At 39.5% G+C, this 18,859-nt stretch overlaps 1 protein-coding gene across 1 annotated transcript in view; it reads right to left on the bottom strand.

Annotated features, from left to right (window-relative positions):
• Positions 1-204: 204 nt before the first annotated feature.
• fgfrl1a (fibroblast growth factor receptor like 1a) overlaps positions 205-18,859 on the bottom strand; it is a 73,653-nt gene continuing 54,998 nt past the window's right edge. Inside the window, exons 4-8 of the mRNA XM_042419313.1 lie at positions 13,008-13,085; positions 7,281-7,616; positions 3,616-3,788; positions 3,286-3,466; positions 205-2,881 (exon numbers count right to left, since the gene is read on the bottom strand). Coding sequence (XP_042275247.1) covers positions 2,460-2,881; positions 3,286-3,466; positions 3,616-3,788; positions 7,281-7,616; positions 13,008-13,085 — 1,190 coding nt within the window. The 3' untranslated portion in view covers positions 205-2,459. The remainder of the gene's footprint in view (positions 2,882-3,285; positions 3,467-3,615; positions 3,789-7,280; positions 7,617-13,007; positions 13,086-18,859) is intronic.

Genomic DNA, 18,859 nt, shown 5'->3' with positions numbered 1-18,859 from the left:
AAGTAATTTACTGATACACAAAGAGAAGAAAAGAAAAAATGGGAATCACTATGTCTCTAAAACACTTCCAAGAATAAGATTCAGCAAACTGTAATGCGAAAAAGTAACACTTAACCTCTACTAATTTTACAGATTATTTTGTGATTTTAATTCTTCAGTACTTGCAGTTTTAAAAAGAAGAAATTTTAGTGTTAGTGAAAAACAATTTTATTGGCTTGAAATGTTTTCTTTGATATTATTGGGATTTTTTTCTCATGATGAATTATAAAATGAAACAATGCTATCACCTCACAAATCTGACCTCAATGTTAAATCCAGTCTTTTCATCTTGAGTCTATAATGGCTTCCAAAACAGCAAATTTTGTGATCATTTATATCGTGCACTAATAGCTTTACTCATAACAGCTGCTGATGACCTTGTTTACACATTAAAGGCTCTGCACTCCCACACAGGTGTTTTCAGTTTGGCTGATTAGCACTGGTCAGGATGAAGCCAGGAGGAGCTACGTTGGGAATATTAAGTTTACCAAACTCAGTGTATCACTGGGAATGAAACTTTTTCTTTGTCCCACTCTAAAATGTGCAACAAAACTGACAGGAGAGAGAAGGGAATATTGAATCACACCCACACAGTCCTGAGAAGAAGTCTAATCAGCCTAAATGAATAACAACACCTGTGGAGGCATATTAAGGGTGTCTGGGAGCTTTCAAATGACCTTAACTTGAGACCAAGTTGTAATCAAATGGAAGGATAAAGCCTAAAACCCACATTTGTAGATCCCATTATTCAAAATATCACAAGGTGGTCAATAAAATTTGGGATATGTATGCTTGAATTTACTGAAAACAGTGATAACTGATTGCCAGCAATAAGAAATTTATTAACTTGTAGCTTATCAGTGGGTATTATCATAGTTGTTAATCATCCACATGAAAGACTTTCTGCAGAATATATGGCTCTAAATTTTTGTGGTAAAAATACTAATATTCGATTCAGTCACAGGCTGTATATCATCATTTTACCTTTCAACTGATTGCAACAGTTTCCATTTTCTGTATCGGGGTGACAGATGTCCCTGCAGCTGGGAAGGCAGCTCCTTTATCCTTAATTTTTCTTCATTAAATGAAAACAGGAGACTACAAACGAGTCCCTCTACCTTGTAACAAACCATCTATGGACAGAACACATGCAAACTCTGCTCAGTTATACCCCAGGTCATCTTGTGAGGTGCTAAAAAAGAGTTGAGGGCTTTAAGTCTCATCCTTAAAGTCACTAAGAATAAAAGATTAACAAGAATCAGTCACAAATCCAATGATCCATTAGCAATCCATGAAATCAGGAAACAATTCTTAGAAGGCACCTTTTTACACTACAGCATTGTTGATCATCCCTTTGAGCTGTTGGCTAAAGAGGCTGGACCTTCATTCTTCTCTGTCCTGCTCCTCTAAAGTCAGCGAGCATTAAACAAAGCTGAAAAGGAGATGATGTGAAACAGGAAATGCCAATATTCTCCAGAAAGGGGGCAGAAACTGTCAGTTAGGACAGATATAATGATTACCTCTGCAACCGAGATCCTTGGGTGCAGCAGAAATCACTCTGTAGCTGCAGCTAGAATTCATAGAGATCCATGCTGTCTGAACTCAGTAACTCAGTTTGTCATCAGCTCTTTTTCACACAGTACCCAGATAGCAGCTGGACATTTATCAGAGTGGCTGTTGGCCTGGCAGAAGCAGATAACAGCAGCCCTCATCTTTGCCGAGGGTGTGGATACAGTGAAGTTTGTCTTGATTTGTGGTTGTTATGGCTCAGTTGGGCTGACGCCTGAGATATACTCTGAAATTAAGCTATTACATTACACACATGTCATATTGTTCTTTATAGATTACCCAGGATGAAGTAGTGTGCTAAATGCTATATAATCATATTCCACTATATACAGGAGTAGCTATATTTGGAGACTTGTATTGTAAGCGAGGCGTATTCTTGCTGTTACTGAGGAGATTGTGGTTGTGTCTTAAAGAACAGACACGGAAATGGACAGGACCAAAGTGGTTGAGTTACCTTGAAGCTGCAGAGTTCATTGTCGCTTCAAAAAGGGCCTCAAGCAAAATATGGAGAGATTTATTTATCTACAGATGGGATGTGACATAATAAAATACTTGAGTAACGCTCCCAGATGGCTAAATGGCTGATGGCTAAAAATAAGGTTCTTTTTGATGCACTTTTTTCTTCTCTTTCTTTACATTCTTCATTGTTTTTGTCTTGAATAAGTCCATGTGTTCACAATAATGTGGCTGCAGCAGAATGAGGAAGAGCTGCGTGATCCCATGTTCCTTTATACAAATCCGCATGGTCTCTTGCATGTGGCTTTCCTTGTTCTATGCTCTGTAGTCAGTGTGGACTGTTATGACTGTAAGAGTTGAATGTGAAACACCAAAGCTTGCTACTAGCCTCACTGCTAACACTGGTAGTGGATGTGCTGGTGCTGGTGCACCTTCCCGTCCACGTGTGAATGCGTGTGCGTGTGTATATCCGTGTAGATCTTCGGGTAGACCTTGGGAGCCAATCCAGCGCCTCCCTGAGTCAGAAGCAGCTGCTGATGGGCAATGTAGTCCTCGTAAGAAAGACAATCTTTATCCCCATTGGCAGGTTGAGGAGGCAGCGTTGGGCAGGCTCGGTCACGATTGGCTACGGGGAGACGCTGGGCAGCAGGAAGAGCAGAGGAGGATGATGAAGAGGAGCAGGTGCGTTTTGATTGGCAGAACCAGAGGAGGGCGGTGCCTAAGATGAAGGCAACGCCTGCTGGTATTCCAATGATGACAGGCCAGGGGAGGCTTGGGGATATTGCTGTGGGTACAGGGTTGTTTTGGGGCTTCAAATCTGCGAAGGAGTGAGAGATAGGGATATTTAAAAATGACACACTATAGTTACAAGAGAAAAAAAACCTTTGAGATGTAGAAAAAACACCCTCTGGTTTATTGATAATTTTGCCACTAACATCTTTCAAGTTTTATAATGTCAGCTGTGAAAACTGTTATGGTTTTCTTATAGATATAAGATGTGAACTCTTGGCAATGTATCTCAAGGCGAGCATCAGTAGTGACAAATATTTTCATGATACCTAGCATTAGCATTAAAATGCAATGGCTTCAGTTTACTTCCTCTTATATAAACTTGCAGGTCAAATATCTTCCTCTGTAGTATTGTAAATCAGATAAGAAATACACATAATCATATACAATTATATCTTTATGTGTCCGTGTTAGTTTCTCTCTTTCACTGACCTGGTAGCACAGTGAGGTAGGCACTCCTGAAGCTGTAGCCCATAGTATTGGCTCCCAGGCAGATGTACATGCCAGCGTCCTCCTCCTTAGCTCTGGTTATCAGCAGCTTGTTGAGGTAGGATCCGTCAGGACGAGACCAAACCTCCCCTGTAGGCAGAACCACAAACCGATGGTCCCCTACCTGAATGAGATCAAATAAAGAAAAACTTTGTTGAACAATTCACATCAAGTACTTCATTGAAATCAAATTGTGAACTTGACAGATATTTATAGTTTACTATGACTAGTAATACTGGTTGAAGCAGTGCACATGTGTGTAAATGTGTGCACCTCGATGGTGGAGTTGAACTTGTTCTCGTCACCAGGCTCAACTCTTTTAAGCCACTGGATGACTGGTTTGACATCACTGCGGACTTTGCACTGGAAAGACGTGGTTCCTCCGTAGTCCACGGTGGTGTTGACTGGGTGAGTACCAGTCAGGATTGGTTTAGAGTTGGTACGCTCTGTTGAAGGAGACATAAAAAGAGACAAACACAAAGAAAGAGATTGTATATTTAATATGTAATGCTATTTCAGTTAAAGTGTGAATAGGAGAAACTGTAACAGCTGTAATCAGAATTATGGTAGTGACATTAGAGCAATAATTATCTTAATATTACTTTTCAAAAAAAGTTCTGAGTCAGTAAAATTATAAATTTACACAAGTTTCACATTGCACCAGATTAGCATCTATACAGTAAAAAAAGTATATTTTCAAATTCAATTAAAAATCTCTACCACAGTCTTGTATATGAATAGTTTTGGTCAGCAGCAACAAACTCCATTTCTAAAATCAGGCACAGTGAGGAAAGTAAGTACTCTTTTTATTCAATTTATTTGAACTGAATGAAATGAATGAAACAGAAAAGAACACACCAGAGAGAATATAATATGGTTTGAAAGCATTATTTGCACAGTATGTGCCGTATTCAGCACCACATCCTCCTTCTCAGCTGAAGATACAGAAACAGATCCCTTATCTCTAGTTCTCTAGTTTTCTTTTTCAGTTTATATAGCAGAATAAACACACCTGCAAGAGAAATTCAATGGTTTTTTTCAGTATCTGTTAATGTAATGTCATGGGAATGTAACTCAAGAAAATATGTACTTTTTAAAGAGTTTAAACTTATTTGACAATCAGCTGTTACAACCCCATTCTTCAGCAGATTTTGAGAAGCATCCTCAGTTTGGGCTATGTGATAGAATATATTTATTATGTCAGCATGGACAATAGCTTCCAATAGCTTCACTTATTGTGAAGCTAAATGTTGATGCAGAAAGGTTGCTTGTGTATTTTACTTTAGAAGGAGGTAGAAAGACTTATTTTTCTTTGTTTTGTTCAATATGAGAAGCTGATGCACTATTACATGTAAATTCACAAGTTTTCCTAGAGTTCAATGTGCTATAAGTTAAATTATATTGACTTTAAATATGTTTTAATAGTCAGAGCACGTCCCCAAAGCATCTGGTAAGCATTGCTACCTACCATGAAAGGCAAAGGGAACACAGATGCAAACAACATTGCCAGAACTCATTGAACTGATACAGGCAAAGAAACATTTGGAGACAAGTGTTCTGGACAAATGTTTTGTGTGGAATTTTTGGAATTACATTTTTCATATAGGTGGTCAGGTAACAGCTGAATGGATGGGGCTCTTGAGCAGAAAGCACTTAATGTATTAATCTCAAAGTGATTTGAATGCCTGGCCTAATGAATGATGCTCATGGAGTGAGTCCAGCAAGGTGAAAAACCATCCAAGACAACAAGATGAATTATATTTAGGAGTTATGGTCCTGATGTATTATATTTATGGAACTATATTCATGGATTATATATGTTTTTAAAATCGGCACAGTTTTTTCCCCCTAGACTCTTTTATTCTAGTTTTCTTACTAACAGCTGTAAATAACTGACAGCTGAGTGAATCTCTACTGATAGAGAAAATGTCACATTTGACATAAGCGAGCAGCGGTTTGATTTACTTCCTTTCTGTCTGCGTGCTCATGATTGTGTGCGCACATGTGTGAGTGTGTAAGTGTCTTTCAGGAAAGACTACAGCTGTAGTTTAATGTATAACAGATGTAGCGGGTAAAGCGAGAGGAGCTAGTCTGCTCTCAACAGAGCTATCACACTAAGCAACATACTGTATAGTTCAGCACACACACAGAAATTCAACGCCAACTCTCCACCAAACAGCTTAACATTAAATCAACCAGCGTCAAAACAGCTTTTGTAGCCTTCCAATACAACCTAATACATCAAAAAAACACTCACAACTCCTCATAACACACGTTCTGCTCTCAACAGTAAAACTAGACCCTTTTTAGACTAAAACCGCAACTGGTTCACCCTCCAAACTGAAAACTCTGCTCCACATTCTTCGCACGCTTGACTGATATTTACTGACAAGACTGGTAGTGATCAATAAATGCCACTGAAGTGAAAGGAGACTTTTAAAAGCTATTTTAAAGTTCTATTCTTGGTGCAACTCATTAGCCGACACTGGTGAATGTTGGCACTATGGCCCTAGTTTGCAACCAAGAATATTTAGTCATTACAATACCTAAAAGGACAATGTGAAACATTTAATACATTTATTTATGATTGCAGTTGGATAAAACATTTTTGACACTATCACTGTTGCTCAAATTTATGAATCCAATCAAAAATGTTTTGTAAACTAATCTACTATACTCTCAAAATGTGAAATTAAACCTGAATGAGACATGATGGCAAGATCTGCCAGGAAAATACCTTCTTATCTATCATGTCCACATGTTCAATAACTACCACTTGTTACAGCAGATGAACACTTTTAACATACTATATTAAACAGAATAAGAGAAACCTGATGTCTGAATGGAAATCTGCAGTCAGGACTCTTTGCCAACAAATCATTTAAATAGCTGAAATGCCAATTATGGGGTTTTTTGATCATATGATCCCAGACGGTCTGCATAATCACTGTATTGTGAGTTAGAATGAAAACAAAACCCATGTCATACCCTTCTATTTAGTCAAACAGACCTATAAATCAAACACAATTACATATACTGTGTACAACACAATGTATATTATTGTTTGGGTGAGAAGCATTCCTACAAATATATGATATACTCACTGACCACAATTCCAAAAATGTGCTTTCTGATGTGTCATGACATGGGGTGACCACATGCAGCCACATTTTTACATACATTAAAATGATTCGGATATTACGAGCATACTTTGAGGATGCTTCATCTCTTTTAAGTCATGCTGAAACAATTAGTAGATTTCTTGCTGAGTTGATCCACAGAAAACTAGTCAACGATTTGTTATTTATGAAGAAAAAACATCAAATATATGCTTCTTCCAGTTGCTTAAATGTGGGGATCTGCTGCTTGTCTGTTTTGTTATTTCATTGCAAATTGAATATTTTTGGAGTAATGGTCAGGCAAAATCAAGCAATATGACGATGCAACCTCGGACTCTAGGTGTCATCATTTTCTGTTATCATATATTAATAAATAATTGACATATTCATTGATAATGGCATAAGTAAGTTGCAGTCATAATAAAGATAAAGCCGAGATAAGCTGTAACAAAGAGAGTTGATTCATGTATTTATGGCAACATTCAAAATGTGGTCAGAAATGAAAATAGTATTATCATATCCTACTGTCACATGACTTAAATCAAGCAGAGGTGAGATTTCTTGTGCTGAATTGTGTACAAAAGTAGCTCTTTTGAAGAACTAATGTGTATAATATTATTACCATTTCACTCATCCCTGTGTATAAATTTATCTCTGTGTAGAAAAGCTATTTTCTTGTCTGGACAGGATACCTCTTGCTGACATAAGGCTTGAACCCAGGTTATCTGGTAGACGGACAGCCACCCTACTGCACACATCAATCGGCCCTTTGTCTCAATTAATCCTATCAATTATGTTTAATAATGATGGATGACTCACGTATGACTTCCACTTTGTAGGTAGCGTTGATCTCTCCCGCTCTGTTGGAGACGTGACAGGTGTATTTCCCACTGTGCTCCGGTGTCAGGTTCTTCAGACTCAGGGTCCACTTTTTCTTCCTCCCTTCCCCACTTCCTCCTCCTCCTCCTCCTGCAGCTCTCTCCCCACCTTCTCCTGCTCCACCGTCCTCGTCCACCAGCGGGCGACTGTCCTTCAGCCAGATGATGTCAGGGCGAGGGTTACCACTCGCTGTGCATTTCAGGCGCACAGAGCTGCCCACAGGACGAGCGATGACGCGTTTCCTCATCTTTGCGGGCTGGGTAAAACGTGGACGTACTGTGAGTAGAGAGAGGGAGAAAGGGAAGAGTTATTTAGTACTGCAAAATAAGTTTTGTAGGATATATGGTAGCTGTGTTTATTAAAAACTTACTCTGGATAAAAATTTCAACTAAAAATGTAAATGTAAAGACGTAAAGAACACACAGACACTCTTCCTGTCAAATGGGGAAAAAGAATAAAGAGAAAGGAGAGGAGAGGACAGAAGAAGAAGTTATTACTGGAGATTTACAGAGCAGTTTCATATTTACAAGCAGTGTTCTGTTCTTCAGACCGGTGGAAGGAGAAAAAGTTGGAAAAGATGGTAGAATTCATCACAGATTCTTATGTGACACTTTTATTAGACGCAAAGAGCGATCAAAGTCACGTTATCTGAAAAGGCTGCGACACAGACGGAGAGTTCAGAAATTTTTCAAGCCTCCTGAGTTTGTTTTTATTAGCTCTTCAACTCCAGAAAAGAATTTTGCTATTGTAACATTAATAACATTATTAGCATTTTTTAGTTTGTTTTTTTAAAAGATTTTAAGATATTTTGTATGTTATTCTTGAAACTCTACGTTATATAGCTGACCTTCAGTACACCTCCATTATTCTCCCTCTGGGGATGCAGTAGTAGATTAGGCTGCTGCAAAATATCAACTTTCCTTGTGTGGAAATCTGGGGTTTTTAACAGCTCTCTTCAATTGCAGAGACACTGTTTGTATATTTGCTTTGATTTGCAAACAGTGTTTGCTTGTTTCCTAGTTGCTCAATCTGTTGTTTTATTGTTTGAAGACTTCTTTTTCCATGTGGACATCTCCAGCAACTAATGTGGTTACAAATTAATTTTTCTGCCCCACAAGTATTCTGCACTGAAGTGTAACCCTCCATTACACACCATGAAATCAATTTCTTTGAAGTTAATAATAATCTGCATCTACAGCATATTCATGCTTGGTGTGAAAAGACTTCTGTTTCTACTTCCACAAACTTTGAAAAATTGAATTAGGAACAAACTGAATCATCTCTGAATACAAGACTTGGTGACTTGGTAAAATTAACATTTCTTGCAGTGTGAGGAGTGTCAGACAGGCTGAGGTCATCGCTGGAGGCAGTGCCAGAAATTCCATGTTGTCTTGCAACAACATATGGCAGTGTGCCTCTTGGTATATACAACTTAATTTGCTTTGATAAACCCTAATTATTTTGTTTGAGAAAAATCTTTGAATCACTTCCTCTTCTCCCAGACACAAAGACTTACTCACATGACCAGGAACACACACAAACACATGCATATACATAAACAGACACACACACTCCCCTTATTTTCCTCTGATCTTGCACCTCCCGGGTTTATACGTCTCTTCTGCTCTTAAAAAAAGCCACATATTTGACATCAACTCATGCATTCATCCACTGTAAAGCCTGCTAGACAGCTATGTAACATGACTGTACAGTATACATCTGGTCATGAATGTACTGTATACCTTTCTGCACGGGTCATAAAAAGCCAGGCGGTGACATCCATTCATCCATGCAGATCCTTTCTTAGAAAACATAAAATGGCCAGTTAACCTCATACTCTCATTTAAACATCCACATCCTTCCATGGAGTTGCATAGCTTAACCTCATTTAGCCATTCAAAGACACATCTTCCTCCTTACCAAATAAATAAATAAATAAATAAATAAATAAATAAATACAAATGGCCAGACAGTCACCTAACCTAACCTAACCTAACCTAATCTAACTAACCAAACCTGACTAACCTAACATAACCAAACATAATCTAACTAACCTAACCTAACCTAACTAACTTAACCCAATCTAACTAACCAAACCTGACTAACCTAACATAACCTGACATAATCTAACTAACCTAACCTAACCTAACCAAACCTGACATAACCTAACTAACTTAACCTAATCTAACCTAACCTAACTAACCAAACCTGACTAACCTAACATAACCAAACCTAACCTAACCAACCTAACCTATGGATGATGGCATACATTGACTGGCCAATCATCTCAGGAGTCGAGCTGCTAGCGGCCGAGATGTCTCACCCGGCCAGCAGCTCTTCACATCTCCGAAAACATTGGAGCAAATTCCAAATACGCGTTCTTTAGATAAACTGACCACATATTGGGAATATATTTACTTTCTTGCCTTAAAATAATATTAAAACTTGATAAAGTGACATATTAACAGTCCTACAGCGAAAATTACAACAGCTTAATCTCTGCTATCGCTGCCGATTGGTGCAAAATGCATTCTGGGACACTTAGCTCCAACTGCCGTCAGCCAGCTTCAGCTACCAATGGTGTAATTTCATCACTCAGCCAGTCAGTCAGTCATGGACATTCGTGTTTACAGGGCTGGCCATGCTGTTGTGGTCCAGCTAAAAAACTTGCCAGTCAGGAGGGAAGAGAGGAAATCATTCACAGGAGTGCTTGATTTTACAGCCCTTGTGTTCCAGCCACAGCAGATAGCCATCAACCGGGGCGATAAATCACCCTGAAACTACTGCAGTTGCGTCTCTTTCTTTGGACACAGTTATTATTTTAGCTCTGTGTCAACAAACAAGTGGAAGAGTTATGTGACGGGTTTGCGCGCTCGAATCCGGAGATTTCACTACAGCTGCATTACTCAGCGGAATATAGCTCTCTACTGACCGACATGAAGCTGGGCAGGATGACAAAACAAACATACTCAAAAGGCTTTTAAGTCTCGCCTTTGTCCCCCCGAGTCTGAGAAAAGCTACTGGACTATAGCTGAACTGTGACCAGACAAGTCAATAGATCTAAGAGAGATTCAGGGAAGTAAAGTGGTGAAGAAGAAGAAGAAGAAGATGATGATTAATAGTTTAATGTTTTGGCAATGTCTCTCTTTGATGATGACATAAATTCAACTGCAGCGGCTCAAGACTGAAAAATAATTGAAAAGAGGACGGAAGAGCCAAAGCAAAGTGCAGCTGATCTGAACTGGACTGGATAAAGGTGAGACTGGAGAATGAACAGAATACACCAAAGAGCATCTGAAATAAACTGATTTATATCATCTAAGCTGAACCAAATCAAACAGAAGTTTAGGAGAAAACATATGGACAGTGAAAAAGTGAGGTTCATATTAAGGTTAATCCATCCCGAAGAATGACAGATTAATAAAACCGATGAAAAAAAATCGGAGTGACGGCAGAAAAACTAAGAACAAAGAGAATGAAAGATGGAGTTAAAACAACAGCCAAGGTAAGAGAAGGGGCACATCAAGAGGAAGAAAGAAAGAAAAACAGAGAAGACGTAAGAGTGAACTGAGAAAGCTATGATAGAGAGAAGGTGAGAGCCAGAGCGGGCGAAAGGGCAAGCTTGTTCTGGGTCTCAGGGGCCACTTCAACGCCACACTTCACAGTGTAAAAATATTGCTGACCCTCCGACTGACCGCCTTTGATCAGACAGTGTGTGAGGGTGTGTGTGAATGTAAGAGACAGAGAGCCTTGTGGTTTCCAACATAGATTTTAAACTGAGAATGAGGAGAGTTTTGTTACGTGAGGTAATTTTAGCTGATCTTGACTTGAGTAATTTAGGTGAGGACTTGGTTTTGGGCTAACATTAGAATTAGGTTACATTTATTTTAGGTTTTAGGGGGAGATTTAGGTCAGGATATGGACTTTGGTTGTGGTTAAGTTCAAATTTAGACAAGAAGATTGATCCCACTCTTATCTGTGCATTATGTACAGAGCTAGAGTGAGGAGGGAGTTATGACCAGGTTATGCTTGAAAAGAAGCAGTTGTCCAACCTCGTCTGAAATCAAATGCGTTTTCATTACGGAAGATATAATATTGTTTAAATACAGCGATAACGGTGCCATTCATTGTGTTGCACTTGGTTGTTCCCATGAAAAGTGACAGAAATAGTTGTGTAAAGAATGAAAAAAGTAAGCTTACTCCTTTCTCAAGTGTGCACATCTGGCCGGTCACGGCATGAAGTGGGTGTTACTGTTGAATTGTCAGTTTCAGAAAGCTATAGATATTGTCAGACACATCCTCCCACTCAAATGTGTTGGGGAGGGCGGGGGGGGGGGGGGTTTCTAAAGCTAGTCGACCATTCGAGTGTACACCAACCTTTAGTCCAGCTTTGCATAAAGACAGGAAACATGGAAAACAGCTGGCATGACGCTCTCCAAAGTAAAAACATATGCCTAACAACCACTAAAGATGAGTAATTAACACATATCTTGTTTGTTTAATCAGTGCACAAACAGAAATTTGAAAAAAAGACAATCTGTTGTTTTATAGGGAGTTATTTGCTATACCCATTTCAAACAACAGCTGGGAGTAGAGACTTCCTCGAGTATTCTGTGAGGTTACCAGGCAACCAGTTGAGATGCAGCACAGAAGTGCTGGATGTAGTGACAGCATGTAACTTCTTGTAAAACCACAAAGGTTTTTACATTTCTGTTTGTGTACAGATTAAACTATCAAGATACAATTTGTTGAGTGAACTTTGGAGGAGCTGGGAGGCAGATTTTTATATACTTTGGACAGAGCCATGCTTGCGGTTTACCCCTCTTCCTGTCTTTTGCTGAGAGTAGTATCGATCTTCTCATCTAACTTGCGGCAAGAAAGCTAATAAGCATTTTTTCCAAGACTAATGTTTGAGTTTACACATGTTGTTGAAGATTTATCAGTATCTTTATCAGTACAGTTTAAACAACATACAATGGAAGGTCCTCATAAGGGCAGAAGAACAAGCATGTATGTGGATATTTTGTGTGTGTGTGTGTACTTGTGGGTTTGTGTTAATGTGTATGTGTGTGCAAGTATGTGATATTCAAGCTAAGCCAAATGCAGCAAGTGTGTATGTTTCATTGTGTGTGAGCACAGAACACAAATAGATAAAGAATGTGTGTAAAAACACAAAAGGAGAATTCAGCAAAAGAGCAAATGTTTGTTTAAACATTTAAATGTGAGTGTGCATTGATGTTTATGACAGAGAGAGAGAGAGAGAGAGAGAGAGAGAGAGAGAAGGAGAGGGGGAAAGAAGGAGACAGAGGGATAACAACAAGCAAAGAAAGAAGGGTAAAGTTACATGACAGGGGGTCCTGGGAGACTTTGGAGCGGAGGGGGGAGAAAGGAATGTGTCCCACCAAATCACACCTCACACAAATAGACTGCTCTCCACTCTGTCAGAGCCAATTATCTAAGCAAACAACCACCCTGATGTGTGTTTGTGTGTGGGCATAAAGTATACCCTCACATTCTCTCCTCTGACAGTGCACAAGGTGTTTATTGTACAATCCGCTACTGTACTTTTTGAAATGTTACACACTCCCAGCTATCTAATGTGTGACTTCCACTGCAGGATCCTTTCATTTTATACACTTTCAGTCATAAGTTGTTTGAGGTCGTTACCCAGTTTCCCTGCCAGCTCTGGAACGTGTTCATGGTCACCATTTGCCGCTGCCGCTCCACTTCTTGAACTGGAGTCATCTGGAGAAGAACAAAAAAAGAGAAAAAAGACAAGAAGACGCATCATTAGTGAAAATTAACATCCTCTGAATAATTATGACTAATATACTGTTTAAAGCATGCTGATACAAACTCCACCCATCAGTACTTAAAGGGAAACTTCGGTCAAGTATTGAGTGAGAGCGCTGCAGTCAGCGGCGGCGAAACAGGTTGTAATGTAATCTGATGAGGCAATAGCACCTTGTCAATGTACGTCCACTAAAAGTGCTTGTTTTTGCCACTGACAGGCTCAGATTGTTATTATAAGTGTCTGACAACATTACGGAAAGGACTGTACAGAGAAATAAAACTTTTTTCTTTACCTCTCTCTTGATCTGGTCTGTTTGTTATTGTGTCTAACTAAGTCTTGCTCAAGGAGATGTCTTGTTTCTTTCTTTCTCTGTATGGTCCTTTCCATAATGTTGTCGGACACTTACAATAACAATCTGAGCCAGTCAGTGGCAAAAACAAGCACTTTAAGTGGATGTACATTGACGTGGCACTATTGCCCCGTCGGATTACATTACAGCCTGTTTCGCGGCTGCCAGCTGCAGCACTCTTGCTCAATACTGGACCAGTTTCACAATTGTTGTCCCCATTAGTCACTTAGACACAAAAAGATGGCAAAATAGGGTCCCTTTAAAATGATTCATATACTCATCTGTTTCTCCAGTTAGATTAAAATAAACATTAATTATATGCACTTTGAGCTGGCTCTATATGCTACACACTACAAAAAAAGCAGGAAACCTCATGAGTGTGTGAGAGTAAGCTTCTTCTTCTGTTTTCTATCAGCATCTGACAGTTGTTTTATACGATGTAGCCATTCCAGCATGGGGTCATGATATATGATCGTTCAGCATAAATTCAAGATATCAGTGATGCATTGGTCCATTCTTGCATACTGGAGGCAGATTGTTACAGGTTAAGGAAGTGTAATGCATTACCCTCAGCTAAATCACTCTCATGTTCAAAAGCATAAAGTATCATATTTAGACAGTTTTTACATAAAAGCTTTGTATAGCAAACATAGTAAAACATGGGTAGATGAGTGGCAAGAAAAGCAGGTTGATGCTAGAGGAGGTGATGTTACTGACGACTCACATGACTGAATTTGGAAAGTCTTTAGTGTAAAAAAAAACCCCCATACATTTCTAGGTCTATATTTATATTCTGGGGCTCTACTGGAACATCTTTGCATGATTTAAAGAAAAAAAACCTCCTTGTTTATCATGTTTATTGGCCTTTATGCAGCCCCTCAGTTCAGCCTCTGTCTGAAACAGGCCGTTTTAGCTCCTGTCTCTTTAACGCCCCCCTCCCCAACGAGCCCGCTCTGTTCTGATTGGTCAGCTCCTGGTAGCTGCCGGCTCGAGAGGCTAGGCACACAAACAGTAGTAGTGAGATTTCACTTTTTCTTGTTCTTAACTTGAAACAGAAACTTCTCAAATACATCCGTACATGTTCGAGCCTGAATCCGATCCAAAATATGTGAGTGGACAATGTGAACAGCCTGTGGAACAACCTTAGAAACAAAGGTTAGGAACTTTGACCATAGTGAACACAGACATCTGACATCATTACAGTATAGCATATGTCCCCTTTTAAGCTACATATGTCTTATGTCTGAGAGAGGATGATGAATACCATAAAATTACTGCTAAAATCCCCTATCAAGCTTTGGCCTTGCTTTTCAGACAGCATGACTGTAAGCTGTGCAACATCTAAAAAAGAGTGGAAGAGGGTAAAAAACATTTTACACCTTTATATTCTGTCAATATCATACTCTACAAGATCATACTTTATCATACTTGCTTTCACTCTCTCACTGGTGTATCAATTTCCCTCGCTCAGCATGGCTTCCAACATAGATTATCAAAAAGATACAAACATCTGTCTGGACCTTCATGCGAGGAACCACTTCAAGATGTTACCAATGTATCCGAGGGGCCCTTCAACAGGGGCGTGGGGAGGGAGGCGGGCTGATATCAGTGCAATATCAAGTCTGTCAAAATACAGGATGGTGTAGGGGTGGGGGGGTGGGGTTTAAATTGGCTTGAACCTTAAACTTCAACCAAAACCTGATGGTAGTTATGGAAGGAAAGAAAAAGGAACCATACTGCTTTGGACCACCTGCAAGGAATACGTGAGAGTGCACGCGTAATTGTAAATGGATATGTTTATCGTGCATGTTGGTACATATATACGGATGTGTGGCTGGACTTTAGAAGACCACCTGAAAGCTCAGAGTGTTTAATGCAGCGCCAAATGTCTTTAAAGCATCACTATTTGGAAGATGGAATAAATGACGCATTTGAAATGCAAATACGAGGCATGACCTGCATCCTCACGGCTGGTATTAATAGCATACTGGCAGGATGCGTAGAGCAGGCGCTGCGCGTGTGATTGCGTGTATCTTTGTGTGTGTGATACGAATTCCTGCATGGGTGTGTCAGCGCATGTTTGGGTGCGTGCGTTCTGCCGTTATTTAACTAAGTGGTAACTTGAGGTGTCGGTATTCCCGTCGAACCTTGCTCCTCCTTCCCTCCCTCTGACTCCCCCTTCATCCCTCCACCCCACATGCATGGCATGTTCTGAGAAAGGGCAGTGCGTTTGAAGCCGAGCGGCATGGGGGTCTGATCTGAGGGGGGGGAACATGGTTTAACACTCTAACAGCTAGCAAACCCTCCCCCAGGCCTGGTGCGAGCCTGTAAACCTCGCTTGGCAGACCTCCTACAGACCGACTCACAGAGGGGGGGCTGGACCGCTTCCACTGTCCGTACAGTGCAGCCACACATCCAAAGTATCAAAGTATTTCCCAAATTCAAAACATATATATGTATAGCAGTTGTGTATTGTGATACTGATGCAGAGATATATCAGCAACCTACAGCCTATAAAACAAAATCTATTGACACGTGGCATAATTAACATTATAAACTACAGATACTGTAGAGATGGCATATCAATAAAGAGTTATATGTTCCAAATCCAGGCTCTAAGTGCTTAAGGTTACATGGTGTAAAGGGAAGTTTTGTCCAAGGAAAAGGTGATTCTCCAGTACTGATTTATCTCATGTATTAAAATACTGAAAAGGACAAAATACATAAAATGCATCAGAATCAAAATAAATCCTGAGAGTGAAAAATATTGTATTGTGCAAAGTATGATGAGTATGCATAATTCTGTTGTGTGCCAGTCTTGTCTTTTGTCCTTGTTTGAGTGCCAGATATTGATTGGTTGCTTTATAAATATCTGATTGCCTTGATGGGTGTCACTGTGTCACTGATGAAGGTCAGACGGCTGGTAAAGTTTTGTCTTCTTCTCTTTTGTGAATAAAGCTACTTTAAAGAGTTTCTCGTCTGTCATCTCCTGTTGTCATTCTGTACTGCTTTACTCTGAACACTGCATGAGACAAAGATCCTATAAAAGTATCAAAATTTGAAGTTGGGTTGTTTTTTTTTTACTAATCTAACATTGATCATTGATGCAAAGATGACTAGGCTGCTTGTGTAACATTAGGCTGACAATTTAGCGAGATGAAAAACTGTGTACAATAGCGTTTACTACCACTGTATTCACTTAAAGAGATGCAACAGAAATGATGTCATTGGTTACTCTCTTAACAGGCAAAAAACAGTAGGGTTGGATTTTAATACAACACACATTACATTAGCAGAGCTTCATATCAACCTTCATTAAAGCAATAATACTGAACTAGTAGTTCTTTAGATTTTCCAAAAATAAAAAATGACTAAATGTTTCCAAACAGCTGATGCAGCTTTGTGTAACTGTTCAGAAATGAAGTACAGTCTACAATATCCAGACATATAATCATTTGTCTACTTTTTGACTTATTTATTAGCACTCAATGGGGGGACTCCTGAAACAATCCAAAACAGATCCCCGTTGGATCCAAAGATGAGTGCATGATTTCTTCACTTCTATAACCGTAGACCAACAGTGGAGACCAGACTATTGACTATAAACACATGATGTCGCACAGATGACCAGCTGACTCCTCCATTATCACTTCACTCATTACCTGAAGAGGAGGAAGCTTTCATCCAAAGATGTCCAGGAAGAACAAACTGAATGTGTGTGGTCTCACTAACTATATGAACACACTCCTGAACACACCTTGGTCAACCATTAGTCCAGCTGTTAAAGCCATTACCATGCAAAAATACTGTTTTTATTTTTGTATTTGTGATGTGACACCTTTTTAAACCTCCAAGTCTTCTAAGGAGCCAGACTGTAACACTATATTTCAATGTGAACCCTGCAAATCACACATCTGTCAGCATGCTGGACATCCAGGCTTCAGAAAGTGTTTCTGCCAGCCGAGTCCGTTTTACACCTTTTTTCTTCGGGTCTGTTATACGAGCGCAAGGTTGGGGGTAGAGTTAATGTTTCACTGTTTGTTTCAAGTTGAACACACACAAAGTAGAAAACATATTCCCTCCCAGCTTCAGCTGTATTCAATAAACAACATTTTCTTCTGATCCTGTTCCACCTTTTAATGTTCAGCCAGATACTTTGGCCGGTGCCTACAACAACCAATACACACGCACACACACGCCCACGTACACACACATTATAAACATGTGCATACAGGCTAATACATATAAATACACATGGTCATGCATAAATGAGTGCAGGTTGTGTAATCGAGTGTGTACACAGTGACAATAACTCTGGTGAGCTGTGGCAATATACTCAAAACAATAGAAAACTGTAATGTGACATATGATATTGTCTCACTGTACAGCGGCCAAACTATTTATTATGTATTTTTACACAGATTTCACAGAGCTTTGTTCATCCAAAATACACATTTGCTAGTAATTGAGCACATTTGTTTTATTTTCTAAGTGCACTGTGGCACTTATTATAACACGACATCTTGACCTGAAATGGTCAAGACATATTGTATTAATAAAATTAAATGTTAGCTTTACTTCTGATTACAGAGTGGCAGCTGTTATTTTGTTTTTTCGGGGAGGCTACGGCTCAGGTGGTGGAGCGGTTCAGCCAGTCATGAGGTTGCTGGTTTGAAGCCTGACTCTAAATGTCAGCGAGCAAAAGCATCTGGACTGCCAAATGAATGTCATGTAAAACTCGTGTTCAACAGCACTGAGGATAGTTTAGCAGTGAAGTACACAGCAGTAAGACCAGGAAAAACGAAAATGAGACATAAAAGTGTGGTTTCATGCAAACAACTGAACTGAATAACTCCAACACAAACATGGCTTAAAGAGAAAATATATACTTCTGCCACAAGCCTTTGGACCACATGTTTCTGATTAATGTCTGTTTTTTTAAGTCATGTTCATTTTTTTTTTTCGTTCCATATCGTTTTAAAGTTATACTTACAGCAGATGTGAGAGGATATTTTAATGTGACCATACAAGCACTGGCTATAAAGACACCAAATGTCCCCCCAAGAGTCATCAATTTGGAGTTCTGCCACAAGGTCTGGAGTGTCACTGCAGGATACAGACGTGCTTTTGTACAAAGCTTCACAGAGTATAAAACAAATTTGCCATATTTATGTCATCTATGAGTGTTCCTCATTCCTAACGATCCAACGTTCAGTCTCTCTCTCATCACACTCGTGCTTTACATTCTCTCTCTGTTTCATTTTCTGCCTCTTTGTTTCTTTTCATCTTTCTCTCTCTTTTAATCTACAGGGGGGGAAATGGCTCAACAGTGTGCTACATTTCACACATTCACTGGCGGGTACCCCTATGTGTGAG

Source organism: Thunnus maccoyii, chromosome 8, assembly GCF_910596095.1.
Source record: "Thunnus maccoyii chromosome 8, fThuMac1.1, whole genome shotgun sequence".
Lineage (NCBI taxonomy): Eukaryota > Metazoa > Chordata > Actinopteri > Scombriformes > Scombridae > Thunnus > Thunnus maccoyii.
The sequence above is the reverse complement of the archived record's forward strand: the minus strand, read 5'-3'. Positions and strand labels throughout refer to the sequence as shown.